This window comes from Oenanthe melanoleuca, chromosome 14 (genome assembly GCF_029582105.1).
Source record: "Oenanthe melanoleuca isolate GR-GAL-2019-014 chromosome 14, OMel1.0, whole genome shotgun sequence".
NCBI lineage: Eukaryota > Metazoa > Chordata > Aves > Passeriformes > Muscicapidae > Oenanthe > Oenanthe melanoleuca.
Window position 1 is genome coordinate 7,796,877 of NC_079348.1, and position 17,013 is coordinate 7,813,889.

General features: G+C 44.5%; 1 protein-coding gene across 1 annotated transcript; it reads left to right on the forward strand.

Moving 5' to 3' along the window:
- The first annotated feature begins 2,531 nt into the window (after positions 1-2,531).
- Positions 2,532-16,206, forward strand: LOC130259030 (uncharacterized). The gene is made up of 20 exons (XM_056502906.1): positions 2,532-2,684; positions 4,034-4,367; positions 4,747-4,876; positions 4,999-5,092; positions 6,068-6,218; positions 6,530-6,692; positions 7,355-7,480; positions 8,452-8,520; positions 9,314-9,436; positions 9,731-9,886; positions 10,467-10,520; positions 10,849-11,066; positions 11,926-12,002; positions 12,144-12,254; positions 12,916-13,002; positions 13,723-13,830; positions 14,012-14,133; positions 14,443-14,565; positions 15,048-15,090; positions 15,233-16,206. Exons 2-20 carry the CDS (start codon positions 4,199-4,201, stop codon positions 15,308-15,310), a joined length of 2,202 nt encoding a protein of 733 aa, XP_056358881.1. The 5' UTR covers positions 2,532-2,684; positions 4,034-4,198; the 3' UTR covers positions 15,311-16,206.
- Positions 16,207-17,013: the final 807 nt, after the last annotated feature.

Genomic DNA, 17,013 nt, shown 5'->3' on the forward strand with positions numbered 1-17,013 from the left:
TTCCTCGCTCATGTCGCGACAGAAGGTGGCGATAGGGGTGAGGAGGAGCGGCAGCGTCTCCTCCTCCAGCTTCTTTCAGGATGACAAATCAAATTCACACTCTAAAATTGGAAGAGTTTAATGCATAAGAAGAGGTAGAATATAAAGCAAAAGATGCTTAGTTAGGCCAATATACAAGCAAGCAAGGAGATTCTATAAATAAAAGAAAATAAAAATGACAATAAAATAAAGTTTACAATCAGATTATTTCATGGAACGATTTTGCAAATTTATTTTGGGCTTGTTAGCTACAATTGTGCTTCAGATTTTTGCAGAGTTTGCACAATTTTGTAGCTGTAGACCTCAGCAGTTTTGGGTGGTTTTCTGATTTTTTGGTGCTACTTTAACTTTGGTACTTTTTCTTCTGTGGTATTTTTGTTTTCTGCTTCTGCTATCCTGGATATCTATTTTGCAAGTTTATTTCAAAATATTTTTTTGCAAGCTCCTTTCTTGTAAAGGCCTTGCTTCCTTCTTTTGCATTGTTTATAAGCCATTATAAATTGTCTGTAATTAAAAGCAGGTTAAAATTTATATCAATTCTTTTCAAATAGTTATAATTTTATAACTAAAAGAAATAAATTGTAGCAAGGGCCAACTACTACAATAATAATTTATAACAGGAACAACTCAGAATTATAGAATATCCTGATTTTCATCCAGTCTCCTGCACAGAATCATCCCCAATGCTATAAATTATATTTATTGATTTTTGTACTTATATATTAGCTTTTGTCAGTTATTATTGATTATAAAGATTACATTTTGTTATGGTATTTGTAATTTTTTTAAATTGTTTTTTGATATAGTATAATTTGTTAGGTTTTGTATGTAGGAGCTACCTAATTACCTTACGCTATTCTCTGAGTTAGTTATATTAATAAAAGCATTTTAGCATCAGATAGTTTTTATTTTAATATTATGTTATGGCTTAAGATCTATTTATCACACTAATATTTATATAAAATATACAGTGCAGACATAAACTGACAAAACTCAACAAAAAGCAATTAAAAGGAATTACAATTGTACTTGATCAGAATCTTTGTGATCAATAATAACTTGCAAAAGCTAATACATGAATACAAAAAGAAATAACTACATTTGTTTGTTTGTTTTTTTTTTAATATATTCACCTTCAAAATCTTCTCATCCCAATCTCCTGAACAAACCAAATTTCCTCAGCTGCTCCTCCTATGGCTTCACATCAAGGTACCACTTTTCTCTCACTCCTTTGGATAAGATATTTATGTATATTATATATTTTTGGATACTCTTTCATATCTTATTAGAATAAAATAATAAAAATAATTAAAAATAATATGAGAGAGCATCCATTTATATATATATTTTTGGATGCTCTTTCATACTTATACTTTTTTTATTCTTTTGTTCTTTTAAGCTATGAGAGAGCATCCAAAATATATAATATATATTTAATATCTTATCTTTTTGGTGACCAAAATAATTTAAAATCTTGGAATTATCTGTAAGAACCAATCAGGAAAATGGTGTGGGGGTCTCAGTAATTAGATGCTCTCTTTATGTATCAAATTATGAAAGTATCAATTAGAAATTCGTGGAAGAAAGGGTGGGGAGGGGACAAAGTAATGATAGAAATGGGTGTTAATGTTTTCACGAATTAATTTGAAAGAAGCAATAAAATTCTGGGGGGTTTAAAACCTCAAACTGGGCAGATTTGTTTCACAGTGAAGTTGTTTGAGCTTCAAGGGAAAACGTGCAAGATTTGTGAGTATGAACTTAATTCAGGGTCAGTTTAAATGGAATATTAATGGTTTTACAATGGGAGGATACATGTTAAAGGGGGAATATTTAGTATTTGGGACTGTACCTTCCTACTGCCTCGGCAAAGGGGGAAAAGAGGAGGGAAAAGTGGTCGGGAAATGAGGATAAAATGAGGTTATATATCTTCCAAAAACTTCAGAGAGACCCCACAGAGGTGAGGCGTAGTGACATCTCTGCCTTATCCGAATAAAGTTGATATTTGCAGGGTTTTTTCTGGCTCTCGGTGAACTCCGGCTTGTCCCGGGAGTGCCTCACGGGGCCGGGGCCACCATGAGGGACACGGGACAGCTCCCGCAGGATTTAGAGAACAGAGCCTTTATTTAACTGTTTTATTTAAAATAGTTTTGATTTGAGTAGTGACAGCCGTGTCCTCACCAAACAGGTTATTTAAAGGGTTTTGATTTGAGCTGTGCCAGGCGTGCCCTCACCAAACATGGCGGGCGCTGTGAGGGCAAAATCGGGAGCGGGAAAACACCACCAGGGAAAACACCGGGAATTGCGGGGGAAACACCGGGAATTTCGAGGGGAAACGGCACGGCTGGAAGGGCTCAGTGGGTATCTGTGCCAGCCCGTGCCCTCACCACACACGGTTATTTAAATAAAAGGTTTTGATTTGAGCTGTGCCAGCCGTGCCCTCACCAAACATGGCGGGCGCTGTGAGGGCGGAAGCGCGCGCGGGTCCCGCCCCGGGGCCGCCGACCTGGAAGCGCTTGGGGCCTTCAAAGAGTGGCGGGCGGCGGGAGCGGGAAAGCGACACCGAGGAAAACACCGGGAAAACCATCGGGAATTGCGGGAAAAAACGCCGGGAATTGCAGGGAAAGCGGCACGGCTGGAAGGGCTCGGTGGGTATGGGCAGATCTCAAGGGGAGGGTGGGATGGGGGCGCGGGAGGAGGCGGTTGGGGCTGGGTGAAGGTGGGTGAGGAGAGTTGGGGGTGTGGGAGGGAGGGGGATGGAACGGGGCATGGGAGGAATGGCAATTAAAGGAATTAAAGGGAATTAAAGGGACACTGAAGGAATGGGAAATTGTAGGAATGGGACATTAAAGGGATGGGGCATTAAAAGGATACTGGAGGAATGGGGCATTGAAGGAATGGGACATTAAAGGGATACAGGAGGAAGGGGGCATAAAGGATTGGGGCATTGAAGGAATGAGGCATTAAAGGGACACTGGAGGAGTAGGACATGGAAGGAATGGGACACTAAAGGGAGGGACATTAAAGGGACGCTGGAGGAATAGGACATGGAAGGAATGGGGCTTTAAAGGGAGGGACACTGAAGTAATGGGACTTTAAAGGAACAGGACATCGAAGGGAGAGACATGAAAGGATTGTGACACTGGAGGAATGGGACATCGAAGGAATGGGACACTGAAGGATTGGGGCATTGAAGGAATGGGACATTAAAGAAATGGGACATTAAAGACCAACCCCCTGCCACAGGCAACTTCTGCTTAAGTTCAAATCCTCCCTGGGTTTTCTTTAGCTGATTATTTTTATTATTATTAGTGAAAAACTCTCTCAGCATCGGTCTTCAAATTTTTCCTCCTGAGTGCTGGAGCACCACCACTGGTTGTGGGGACAGGGTGAGGTGGGGATGTTTGAGTTTGGGGACAGGCAGAGGAATTAGGGGTGTTGTGCTGGGTGTTCCTGGTGTTGTTGTGAACAGGAGTTGCTATCGTGGAATTTTGGGGTGGGAGAACTTTAAAGCTCCTCCTGTCAGCAAAATTCAGGAAGTATAAAATCCCCCATCACTACATAGTAATAGAGAGTCAAGGTTTGCTTTATTCTGGCCAGGATGTGCTACAGAAATATTCCATATACAGATGGCTTCTTGTTAGGCATCTTGCAGATTTATACACACAAAAACCAAAGCAGTTCCTGTTCATTGGTCCCAAATGTAAGGTTGCATCATTTCCAACAATCCAGTCTCACCATGTGCCACACCTTCCACTAGACCAACACACATCCAGCCTGGCTTTGGACACTTCCAGGGATCCAGGAGCAGCCACAGCTGCTCTGAAAACCTTTGCCAGGAAATGATTTGTCCCCAAATCCTGTCTAACCCTGCCCTGTCAGTGAGAACTCAATCCCTTTGTCCTCATTCCACAGCCAGCCCTACCAAACCCACCAGAAGAACAGCTCATCTCATATTTTAAAGTTGTTTCTTCTTTTTTCCTCTCCTTGTTTTCAGGGTTCTCCAAGCTCTGGATGGAAGCTTCAGTGGGTTTTGAGCTGCTGAATGCACTGAGGATGAAGCATCTCCATCTTTAGTGTCATTATCCAAGAGAAAAGAATAATTTGGGTTTCAGAGGAGTCTTTTTCTTCCCTTGCTGAGGAAAACACCTTAAAAGCAGGAATGGACAGTCAGTGTTACCCTGGTGGCTGCCAAGTAGTCCCAGTTTGGAAGTTGGTGGCCATGTGGCCATCAGAAAAGGAGGAGGAAAACATAATCCTGATCAGTGATGATGATGATGATGAAGGGGAGAGCACCCAAGGGAGTTCTGTCCTGTTTGTAGAGCCACAGGGTAAGAGCTGTTTCCTTGCTGCTGCAGTTCCCTGAAAGAATTGGGGAACAAACTGAATTAATTCTGTGTCATGCTTAAAATCTGTCCTTGTGCTGCACAAGTGAATAAAACCAGGAGGAGCTCCCCAGTTTGTAGAGATATCTTTGATGGCATTGATTCTTCAGATTGAGCTCAGACTGGGCCTTTTCAATGTCATCTGGGTCCTTTTGGATTTCATTTCCTCTGGTTTGGTAGTTCATGGAAGTTTTGTATGACATTCTGTCAAATCCAAAAAAAAAAATGCTTTAAAGTGTTCAAAAACTAAATATCAGTAATTTGTAAGGAAGTTAGAAATTAGTATCTTTACACTGATTTACACCTCCTGCTCTCTTCCCTGCAGAGAAATCTCCCCTGGAAGAGAAGAAATCAGAAGAACTGGTGGATGAGGAAGGAGATTTAGTGGTTACCTACTGCAAACAAGCAAATGTGATGCCTCATGCCAGACATGACTGCACCACTCACCCCTTTGAGTAAGTGCAGGGCTGGGCAATCCCCTTTGGGCTCCCATGTCCCACATTTAGCTTTGGAGCTGCACCAGAGCTGGGTCAGGATGGGATTTTCCTAAATAACCTTCTGCTTTTTAACCTTGCAGGAGAAGAGAGAGTGATACTTGCTCCCCCCTTGGGAAAAATGCAGATATTTGTGAGCAGTGCTACTGCTACATCTGTGACAAACTGGCTGCTGAGGTAAGGGCAGCCCACAGCTTGCAGGAGGCAAAATTATGGATTAAATGAGAGTTTTGGGCAAGCCCTGCCTTAACTCAGATTTTTGGCAGCTTTGCTCAGGTGATTGTGCCTAAATCACTCTGGCTCATGAGCTCTTCAGGACAGCAGATCAGGTCTAATATTTTACAAATGAGTTATTGAGTAGACAGGAGGGAACAGAGAAGGGGCTTTTATGACACAGGATAAAACAAAGAGCTCCTGCAGGCTACATAAAGCAGTGCACAATAACAAGGTACCTGAATTAAAGCTGGCAAAGAAATAGGATAGATTAGGAGTCAGTAATTCTACCCTCCCAGAAAGAGAGTTAAGGGCTCTGAGAGAATAATACAGGAAATTTGATTAATAATTTCTCATAACCACTAAAAGTGTGGTTCTGGTGGAGTTATTTCTAGTCCAGGCAGTTGGAGTAAACATGCATTTATTTATGTTATTTATTGATATCCTGTCCACTTTGGGCACACAGTGCATTTCATAAAATCAGATCACTAATCTTTTTTTTAAATGAATTAGAGAAATGTCAGCTTTTTAGACTGTGCCCACAGGAGTCAGGAGTGCAGGGAATTGTGTGGGGGTGATTTATTTGCTTGGATCTGTTGTGAATTTCAGAAGAGCTGTGAGCAGAGTTGGGGTGAACATGCAAAGACAAGGCTCTGTTCCCAGTTTCCAGCCCTGAGGGTCTCTGTGAAGGGCTCAGCAGTGAGAGTTAATCAAGAAATGGCTTTTTTGTAATGATTGCCATGATACCAAATTGTTGCCTGCCAAAATATTTGAAAAAAGGATAAAAGGAATATTAACCTCCCATTCAGTGCTGAGGGCAAAACACAAAAATCCAACAACTCCAACAACTTCTCCCTTTTTTTTTTTTTTTTTTGTTTGGTTTTTTTTTTTGTGTTTTTTTTTGTGTTTTTTTTTGTTTTTTTGTATTTTCTGACACAGTGCTCACTCTGGACAACCCCTTCCCTGTGCCACTGCAATGCCCACAACAAAAGCAGCTTCTGGAAGGCACAGAGGAACTTTGCCCTGGCTGGAGTCCTGGCCACCTTCAACTTGGAGCTGCTGGAGCTGGACACAGAGCTGAGGCGTGGGGGTGGGTGCTGTGTTCCCAAAATCCTGGGGCTGCTCAGCCCTGTCCTGGGTGCTCTGTTCCCAAAAAAACCTAATCCCAATATCCCACCTAAATTTCCCCTCTTTCAGCAACAAAGCTTTCCTGACCAATAAAACTGAATGCAAACAATTCCCTAGAAAATTTCACATGGAGAACTTTTTTATCCTAAATAATTTCACATGGGGAACTTCTTTTCCCTAAATAATTTCACTTGGGGAGCTTTCGATTTTGAAAAAAACATGCAAAACTCTTGGTGCATTTTTTTTTTTTTTTTTTTCTGTTTTGTCTCTTAGGAGATCTCCTAGAAAAATTCATCAAGGATCTTTCTGTGGCCTATAACAAATACCTGACAGGGGAAAGGTTGTGTTCCCCAGGATGTGAATGCTGCTGCCAGCCAAAGTTGCCTCTGGGGCAGTGCAATGTGTGCAGCTCACAGAACATGGAGGTGGTGTACAAGTAAGTGACAACAGATCTGGGGTTGTCAGTCCAACTTTGATTTATTGCATGAGTTGTAATCAGGATTGTGGCACCTGAGACAGCAGAAATAGAGTTGAGAGAGGTCAGCAAGGTGAATTGCACTTGGGTGTAGTTTAAAATCCCTCTTAAATGTGTGTTTAAATCTCCTGTGCTGTGCAGGACACCTAATGGTCTCTGGGGCAGTGGGAACCTGAGGCCTGGGTTTTGGGGGGGCTTTAGGTGGGATATTGGGACAAATCCTTCCTGGGAGGGTGGGGAGGCCCTGGCACTGATTCCCAGAGGAGCTGTGGCTGCTCCTGGATCCCTGAGAATGCCCAAGACAGAGTGGACAGGGCTTGGAGCAGCCTGGGATGGTGGAAGATGTTGGAGTTAGGATTTAAGGTTCCTTCCAACCCAAACCATTCTGAGATTTTTACTAATTTCTTCCTCAGAATGAGTTTCACCTTCTCACTGGTATAACAAACCTTCAAAATACCCAAAGTACTGGTTGTGCCAGCACCTTCTCAGAATGCTGGAGATCCTTTGAAGGCAAGGCTGGGCTCTGGATTGCTCTCAAGCTGTGGGATGGCCACAGCTAGCAGTTGTTTTAGGAAGTCTCTTGTTGCTGACCCTTGATCTAACAGGCCACTTGACTTTTTCAGGTATTCTGATGTTTTTGAGCTGGTAACAAGATTTTTAAATCAGGCAGAGCAAGAAAGCCCCAAAGCTGCTGCTGTCATGATGCTGGGAGCAGCTAAACAGATTGCCCTGCACAAAGACCCTGCTCTGTAAGTACCTGGCCCACTGAGAATCTTCCTTCTTTCCTCCGGGGGGGGGAATTACTGAGAGAATCCTGGGGTTTTGTTTATTAGTGAAAAGTGTAAAAATCCCAGCCCAGGCTGCAGCACAGCAGGAGGAAGGTGAACACACTGAGGGAGAAGTGGGATTTTGGGGAAAAGAAGAGGTTGGATGTGAGAAGGTGAAGTTAAGCAGGAATGAGAGTTTGAGATGACTCAAAAAATCCCTGCCAAGGGAAAGCCGGATTTAATATTAAACAACAAAGTTGGTTGGCAAGATTTGCTCCACTGCTTATAGGAGATCTTGGGGACAAAAAAGGAAAACAAGCAACAACAAAACCAAACCTAGTCCAGGCATTCAGAAAAGGAAATGAGCTGAGAACCACTGAGGGGAGTGTGGGACAAAAGGAACAGCCAAGATAAAAAGGAACTCAGCCTTAAAAGCTTAATAGCACTGCCATTTAACAGTACTTTAAATTATACCTTAGGCTTAACAATTCACCAGAGAAACAGCACTTAGACCTAACTTAATCCTGGCTTAAAATTTAACCTTAATAATTTCAAGGGAATAACACTTCAACAGCATTTAACCTAACTTAGAACTTCCAAGTTACATTTAGCAACTCAGCAAAACACTTTTCAGCATTACAGAGCTTTGCTTTGTGAAACCTGAACATTTTTGGCTTTAAATTCAGGGGTTTTGGTAAAAGAGAAGGAAATGGTGTGTGGATTGGTTTGAAGCAGCAGCTGCCCTGAAGTTCTGCTGAGGAATGAGCCAGGTTTGCAAGGAGCAGGCTGCATTTGTTAGCTGGGAGTTTTGCACTTCAGTCTTTGCAGGAATTTCTATCAGCATGCCAGCTTCCAAGAGTTCTCCTTAAAAAGTTTTCCTCAACAGTTGAGTAGAGAGAAGGGGAAGAGGCAGGAAGGGGAGGCAGGCATTAATTAGTGCTGTTTTTTTCCAGGCTTAGGAACTGTCAGAACCTTGGCCCCACAGCTTCCATAAGGATTGCTGTCCCATTTCTGTTCCAAAGGTAACACTGGTGTCCTTGCTGGCTCAGACTTCCTGCTTGGCTCTCAGATGTGTTTTGGGTGACAAATCCTCTGTTGGGAGGCACGTGGGGGGGCAGAGCAGGTCTGGTTGTTACACCAAGGAGTAAAGAGTGGCTGGGAGAGGTCACAGCAGGATTCCCCTGGGAAGGAGCAGCAAAAGCTCCCCCAGAGGCTGGAGAATGAGGACACCCAGCTCCCCTGGCTGAATTCACTTCCCATTTTAGCTCCATCCTTCACCTTTCCCCCCAAATCCATCTGCCACAGAAGGTTGATGAGTGAAGAATTCAATTCTTTCCAACCCAGTTCTATATTCTCAGCTTTTCTGGAACTAATGACAACCTAAATCCTTCAGCAGTTTTAATTTTAAATTGCTATTTCTGATTTTTTTAATTTCTTACTTGGAACAAAAAAGGGAAGAGTTTGTCTTTACCTCCCTGCCAAAATTTTAAAGAGTAAACTCTTTTTTTGTTTTTATCTCCACTTATCAATGAATACAAAAATGGTTCCAGTAGCAGGGAAGGTGCAGGAGCTCAGGTCCAGCACAGTTTGAGGTGTTTGCTGTACACATTCCTTGGAGATCTTTGTTTTAAAACTTAAACCAAACAGATCCACAGCACAATAATTTCATTATTCACTAAAAAATTAAAGCAGAAATTCAAGTACAGATCCAAGCAAAAAAACCCCAAACTTGTGTAGTTTCCCATATGATTTAAAAAGACACCTCCCCTCATTTTCAAATACCCTTTTGGAATTGTTTTTCTTTTCAAATCCCAGGATCACAACTCGACTTCAGAGGATGCTGGTGTTGTGTGACTTCCCAAAAATTCTCTATGACAAGTTTGTTGAATTTTTTCAGTCTATTTCCCTTCCCTGTCACTGCTATGCCTTCTCAAACAGGTGAGTTCTGGGTAGATTTGGATCCAGTGGAATGTTCTTTCCCTGATAATAAAAGTGGGATGTAGAGGAATATTTAGAGGCAGTGTAGAGGAATATTTCAGTATTTGCTGCTTTCCCTGTTTTATGCCATGTCTGAGCTGTTCTCCCTAAAGTTTATTTCCTTTCCCTCAGAATTGAGCTCTAAACTCCAAAATATTTCCTTAATCAAACTTCACAATCCTTAAAGGAGCTCATTAGTGATGTACAACAAAACACAGTTAAAAATCACCTTTTTTTTTTTTTTTATCCTTCCAGCTTGAATGTTTTGCCCTGGGACCATATGTTACTAACCACAGTTTTAAAAGGCCAGAACATCACTGGGCAGAGGAGACAGAAAGGGAGGAAAACGTTCCTGTGGGAAGCCCTCCCTGTTGTGGAGGCTCGAGTGGAGAAACTGCTGGAAAAAAAGAAGTGAGATTGGTTTGGCTTTTTCATTTTAGGAGCTCAATTCTTGCATTTTGTCTGCTCCAAACCTTTGTGCTTGGTATAATTGGGAAACACAAAGCAAAGACTTCTTTTAATTTATTTTTTTTATTTTCACAACAAGGCCAGGAGCTTTTTGGAGTTCCTCAAAGCCCTTTGAATGCCTCAGGATTAAAAAAAAAAAAAGATTTCTGGAGTGGCTCATTTCAAAACCCTACAGGTTTTGCATGTTGATTTTTCAAGCAATTCCTCTTCATCAAAGGCTGACAAATGGAAAGCAGCCAGAAAAAACTGTTCTGAGTCTTCAGAGAGCTGTACTCCAGAAAATCCAATATTCTAAACACTCCAGAATTCAGCTGCAAGACAACCTCTGGTTTTATTCTGCCAGAGTTGAGATACTGAGAATAACCTCTAGAGTTTACTTCCAGCTGTATTTCTGTCCTGCTGTGCTGCTTCTCTCATGTGGGAAGCTCTCCTGCTTTGCTGTTTCCATTGGAGGAGATATTTGCCCTGTGCACAGTTCTGCTCTTCCTTCCCTTTCCTCCTCACCTTCTGTTTTCCTCCCCAGGTATAAGGAAGTTGTTCGGTACCTGAGAGCTGTGAAATGCAATGAAAACCAAAGGTAAATGGATTTCCCTTCCCTTTTCCCCTCTCTTCTCCCTTTCCTTTTCCCCTCTTTATCCTCCCTTTTGTTTTCCCCTCTTTGACCATTTCCCCCCTCTTTTCCCTTTTCATTTTCCCTTCTCTTTCCTCCCTTTTCTTTCCTCCTCTCTTTCTTCCCTTTTCTTTCTTTTGCCCTTTCCTTTTTCCTCTCCTTTTCCCCCTTTTCCTTTCCACCTCTCTCTGCTCACCTTTCCTCCCCTCTGTAATGCTCAGGCACAACCAGATCTCTCCACAAATCGCATTAAACCCATCTTGCTAAAAGCCAAACCTTCATTTTCTCTTGGCAGGCTCCGAGACCTTCGGGATCTGATCCCCTTCTACCTGTGCAAAACTGGGAATTTCCTGGATGCTGCCCATTCCCTGCTGTTCCCTGTGAACAGCCTGGCCTGCTGCTCTGCCTGCAGGATCACTCCCTGCCAGTTCAAGGTCTACCTCAAGATTTTCAGGACAGGCTGTGTTCCCTCTGGGAATGATGTGCTGGACACAGGGCCCTGGGTTACAGCTGGCAAGTGTCACTTCTTCCTTCCTTCCTTCCTTCCTTCCACTGGGAATTTCATTCCAGCTCTTCCTTGCCATTCCAATGAGTGACATCCTGAGCACAGCTGGGAATTGGGTGAGGTTGGGGAGGCCCCTGGACCCCTGGAAGTCCCAGGGCAGGGCTTGGAGCAGCCTGGGGTGATGGGACGTGTTGGGTTTGAACTGGATGGGCTTTGAGGTTCTTTCCAACCCAAACCATGAAAACAGCAGGCAGGAAGGATGACTTTGTGCTGGAGCTCAGAACACTCATTTTGTCAGCTGTGAGCTTCTGCTGGAAGCAAAGTAAGATAAATTATTAAAAGAAAATTCCAAGCCCTTCATTCCCTCCCAGCATTGCCACTGTTAGTGGGGACTAGGCTTTGTCTCAGCCATGACCTTGAGGAGAAAACTCCTGATGGGAAATGTTTCATCATCAGAATCATTAACTCAGCTTCTGATAATTGTCATCATCTGTCCTGGGCTTTGCTGCTTCTCAGAGTGTCTTCTGCCATGAAGGATTAATTTGGGACTTGTTCCCTGCTGGCAGAATTCTGGGAAGTGTGAGATCCCTCAGTGTGGTGTGATATCCACAGCAAACACTTCTTTGGGGTCACCTGGCTCAGTCTGGACTGTGTCCAGTTCCCTGCAGCTTTCCAGAGCTGTGTTTTGGAGCTGCTCTTTATCTGTTCCACCAACAAACCTGTGTAAAGCAGCTGGGAACACTTGGCTCTGCAGAAGCAGGGCTGGAACTAAGTGAATATCCTGAATATCCTGCTTGTGCTCCTGCTGTGCAGTTATTTGGGGTGTGTGGGATGTGGGTTTGATGCTTTTCATTTCCATCCCTGCAGGCTCTCCCCTGAGGACCACTGTGCTAATTAAGCAGGGACTCAAACTGCTCTACAGCAGCGAGGCACTCTACAGGAGTGTGAGTGAGGCAAAATTCCCTCTCCTCTCCTGTTCCCACTCCTTGAGAGGGACAGGGTTTACTCTACCCCTTTCTTCTCTGTATAATTTACCCTTCTGCACAGATTTCACCCTGTAACACAAATGTTCTGTTGATTTTTAGGCCAAATGTTGGAGTTCCTTCATCATGATTTTGGGAAGCAGTGATTTGCTGGAGAAGAGGGGGAACCTGCTTCCCTTGTCCCTGGGAGAGCCCCCCCTTGGTTTCCAAGAGGTACCAGACAGAACTGGGAGAATCTCCTGGCTTGGCTTTGGCCAAGATTCCATTGGGTGTGGGAATTGGCTCCTTCTCCCAAAAGGCAGAGTTCACTTCCAGTGCCTCATCCTGGTGACTGTGCAGAGTGTGGGGGTTCAGCAGTGCTCAAGGCTGCTGGAAATGGGTTCACTGTGCTCCCAGCTCAGTGCCTGGGACTGGCTCTGCTTCTGTTCATGGTGGGATGGAGCAGATCAGAAAGGGCCTGGACTGGGGGTGGCTTCCCACTGCCAGAGGGCAGGGTCAGGTGGGAGACTGGGAAGGAATTCCTGGCTGGGAGGGTGGGAAGGCCCTGGCACAGATTCCCAGAGGAGCTGTGGCTGCCCTGGATCCCTGGGAGTGCCAAGGCCAGGCTGGACAGAGCTTGGAGCAGCCTGCAACAGTGGAAGGTGTCCCTGCCCATGGCATGAGGTGATTTTTCCATCTCAGCCCTACAAAAATGAAGAGTTTTTGATAGATTTTGGTTGGTGCTGCAGAGCCTCAACTTCCTTGAGAATGATGTGGAGCAGGCACCACCCTCTGCAGGAATGCTGAGAAAAGCACATTAAACCCTATTTCTGGCACTCTTTGGGGTTGGTTTGGGGAGGATCTGCCATCCTTGTCCCTCACTGTCCCCTTGCAGAAAGTGCTGGCAGCCAGTGGCAACTTCCTGGAGGATCTCAAGTCTGGAGTCAATGTCTCTTTACCATCTGCTTTTTTCTCTGGCCAGGTGAGTGATGCCAACGAAGGAATTTAACCCAGCAGTGAAAAATGTTGGGTTATTAAGAAAAGCTTTTAAGAGGGGCCTGGAAGGTGTTTTTGAGGTGTGATCAGCTTAACATGAGCACAGTCTAAACTGTGGAGCAGATCTGAAGGTAGAGAGCTGAAGGTCATCTTCAACCCAGAAATCTTTATCTCTGTCCAAATTTATGGATTTATAAATGAGGAGGGCTGGGAATAATTGATTGTGTCTTAATTTCTCCCAGGATTTGGCTCAAACAGGACACTGGGGCTTCTCACTGCCTGTCTCAAAACTCAGAATGGCCCAGAAGTTCTAAATTTCTTTTAAATTAAGGATTTCAAGTATGTGGAACTTATTTGAAGGTGGCAGAAAAAACATTCCAAATTCTGTGCAGTCATCTAAGAAGCTGCCGTACTATTTTTTACTTTTGTGGAGAAAATTTTCATTTATTCTCCAAATATGTGACTCCTGAGCTGAATTTTTTTCCCTTTAATTCCCTATTTCTGCTCCTGTGTGAGATTCCATATTTCTGAGAGCACCAGAAATAAAATCCCTTTTTTTAACTCTTGATAAGGTTCTTGTGCATTTGCTGTGTGACCTCCAGGCTCTCTGGCTGAACTGGAACAGCTCAGTGCTGGTTTCAGTGGATAAATAAAAGGGAAGGGGCTGTTAAATCCATTTCTTTCCTTGTTGCTGTCTCTTGTGTAGCTGCACCACGAGGCTTCTCTGGTCCTGGCAGTGCAAGCAGTGCAGCAGATGCTTTGTTGTGACCTTCCCCACTTGACTTCCTTCTTAGAGATAGTCCTGGCTTTTGGGGTGAGTCCTAGAAACTGATTGCTGTTCTAAGAGATCAAAGCAAATAATGTTGAAAAGCTTTTTGATGCTGAAACCACCATCCTGGAGGTTTTAGCCACGTTTAACTTGACTTTGTTTTGATCTTTTTGTTATTTTAAGGAATGATTAAGGTTAAATCACACATTGTATTTTTGTCTCTTAGAAAAACTTCTGGGCTCTGAGGCTGTTGCTGGACCAGCTTGTCTGTGCAGAGCACATCCTGTGTGGCACTGCCAACCTGCTCTTGAGGGACCTGAGCAGGGAGAAATGCACCATGCTGAGAGTGTGAGTGAGCATGGGCTGCAGCACAGGGGTCTGAGATTTGGGGAGCAGCTTGGCCTCAGTCAGGGATGCAAATCTTGGCCATGCACAGCTGGAGCTGTTGGGAGTTGCTTCATTCTGATTTTGGGCAGCAGTGATTTGATGGAAAAGAGGGTGCACCTCTTCCTTTATCCCCCCCTTGGCTTCCAGCAGTGCTGGGAGAATCTCCTGCCTTGGGTTTGGCCAAGATTCCACTGGATGTGGGACTTGGCTCCTCCTCCCAAGTGCCAGAGTTAATCCCAGTGCCTCAGTCCTTGTGCTTTTGTTGTCCAGGTGGCAGAACCTTGGTCCCCAGTACGTGGGGGAGTTCCTGTGCCTGTTCCTGACCTGCAGACACAAGAGGATGCAGTCTGTGGGGCTCTTCAGCCTCAACGTGGTCATAGAGAACCTGCACATGTGAGTGAGTCAGTGGGGGCTGCCCAGGGCACCTGGAATCCTGGGAATGTCCCCCTGGGAATGCCCCAGGGCACCTGGAATCCTGGGATTGTCCCCCTGGGAATGCTCCAGAGTGCCTGGAATCCTGGGATTGTCCCCCTGTGTGAGTGGGGACTGTCCCAGGGCACTTGAAATCCTGGGATTGTCCCACTGGGAATTAGCCCAGAACCTCCTGGAAAATTCTGGGATTATCGCATTGGGAGTTACCCCAGAGTCACCTGAAAAATCCTGGGATTGTCCCACTGGGAATTACCCAGAGCCACCTGAAACCTTGGGATTGTCTCCTTACCCCAGGGCCACCTGGAATATCCTGGGGTTCCTCCCCCATTTTCCTGTAAATCTGAAATCACCTTGGCTTGGAGCTGTAGGATTTTTGGAGGTTTTTGCAGAGCCAGCAGTGGCTGCAGTGGGAGGGAATGAGTGGGAATTTCTCTCTGTTTCAGGTGTCCCTGGGCAAAGCAACTCTGCACCTTTTTCCTGGAATCAGTGAGTATCCCAATATTTGTAGGATTTAACAGCAAAGCAAATCAATGATGCCCCTTATCAATTAAATATTGAAATGCATCTTCTTGTATTTAAAAAAAAAAAAAATCCTGAAGGGAATTTATTGTGTTTTGTCTCTTCCCAGGGGTTGAGGCAGCTCCCCTTTGGCACCACAGTTCACCATGAAGTTTCCAAGTTCATCAGTGTTTTTGAGAAACTCTAATTGGGACCAAATCCTCAGGAATATTTCCCAGTGTTTTTTTGAGCAATCTCTTCCTGGAGAGTTCCTTGAGTTTGCTTTGGTTGTCACCTCCAGGAAGAGTCAGCTAAAAAGTGACTTTTCCTGGCTCTGGGGTGGGAACAGAGCCAGGGTTTGGGAGTTTCTTGCAGTTCCACATATTAAATTAAAGAGCTGTGGGAAGAGGCAGCAGGTTGGAGTTGTTTTCAGAAGCTGAGAAAAGCAGGGAAACACAGATGGAGCAGGAAACAACAAAGAATTTTTCCTCCTCTTGGGACACAAACCTTGCAGGAGGCAACTGCTGAGAGGGAAAAGCTTAAAGCAGGAAAACAAGGAGTTAAAAATTCCCTCTGCAGCAGTTTTGGGGTCAAGTGGTGTTTGCACAGCTCTGATTATGGGTTTTATTCTAAAACAAGAGGCTGGAAGATAAATCTGAGCTTTGCTTTCCTCAAACAACCCAGTGTGGGGCAGTGAAGAGCTGAGTTTATTTAGAAATAATCCAGATTTCAGGCTGGGCTTTGGTTTCCTGCTGGAAATAAGATTTAAAAAAAAAAAAAAAGTTTTAAAAAAAGATAAGATTGGTGCTGGTGGCTCTGTGTGTTTCCCAAATCCAAATTTCAGGGGAATTTTGGAATTCACTCTGACCTGGGGAGGTGAAAGAAATTTTTGGAGCCTCTGCCCCACTGGGATCCCTCTCTGCACTGCATGGACAGGCATCAAAATCAACTTCAATGTGTGACAAACTGCACTTTGCACATTTCCAGGGGTTTGGGGGCTTCTGCAGCTCTTGTTATCCCAAGTTTCCTACAAAAAAAAAAAAAAAAAAAAAAAAATGCACCTGGATGGAAATCTGACACCTTGTTAATTAAAAATGTCCCAAGTTCCTTGTTAAATGGCATTTTGGGTGGGTTTTTTGGCGGTTTATTTGGTTTGGGGTGGGATATTTTGGGTTGGGTTTCAGTTTGGTCTTGGGTTCTTTTGGTTTGTTTGGGTTTTTTATATTGGGTTTTATTGGGATTTTTGGTCCTGTTTCTTGGAGGGTTGGAGGTTTTTTGGTCCTTTTTTTGTCTTTTTCCCTGCTCTTTTTCCCTGTCCTTGCCCCTGAAGAAGGTGGGGACAGCTCTGAGGGTGGGATTGAGTCCCTGCCCAGCTCCCTTGGGATCACAAGGACTTTCCCAGCTGCTCTCCCAGCCTGAAATTCTGGGATTTAATCCCAGGGCTGTGGGGAATGGCAGGAGGGCAGATGGCTGTGCTTGGTTATAATGCACAGCCTGGGGAGAGCAGCATTCCCTGATCTGCACAGCCTGGGGGTGTGATCCCAAATCCCTGGGGTCACAATCCTGCTCCTGGGAATGGGATGGATCCCAAATCCCTGGGGTCACACCCTGCTCCTGGGAATGGGATGGATCCCAAATCCCTGGGGTCACACCTGCACATGGGAATGGGATGGACCCCAAATCCCTGGGGTCACAAATCCCTGGGGTCACATCCTGCACCTGGGGAATGGGATGGATCCCAAATCCCTGGGGTCACAAATCCCTGGGGTCACACCCTGCTCCTGGGAATGGGATGGATCCCAAATCCCTGGGGAATTCCTGGGAAGGGATTGGGGCAGGAATTGGGGAAAGGATCAGGGGGATGCGGGAAGGGGTCCGAGAAGGGATCAGGGCTGGGAATTCAGGAAGGAA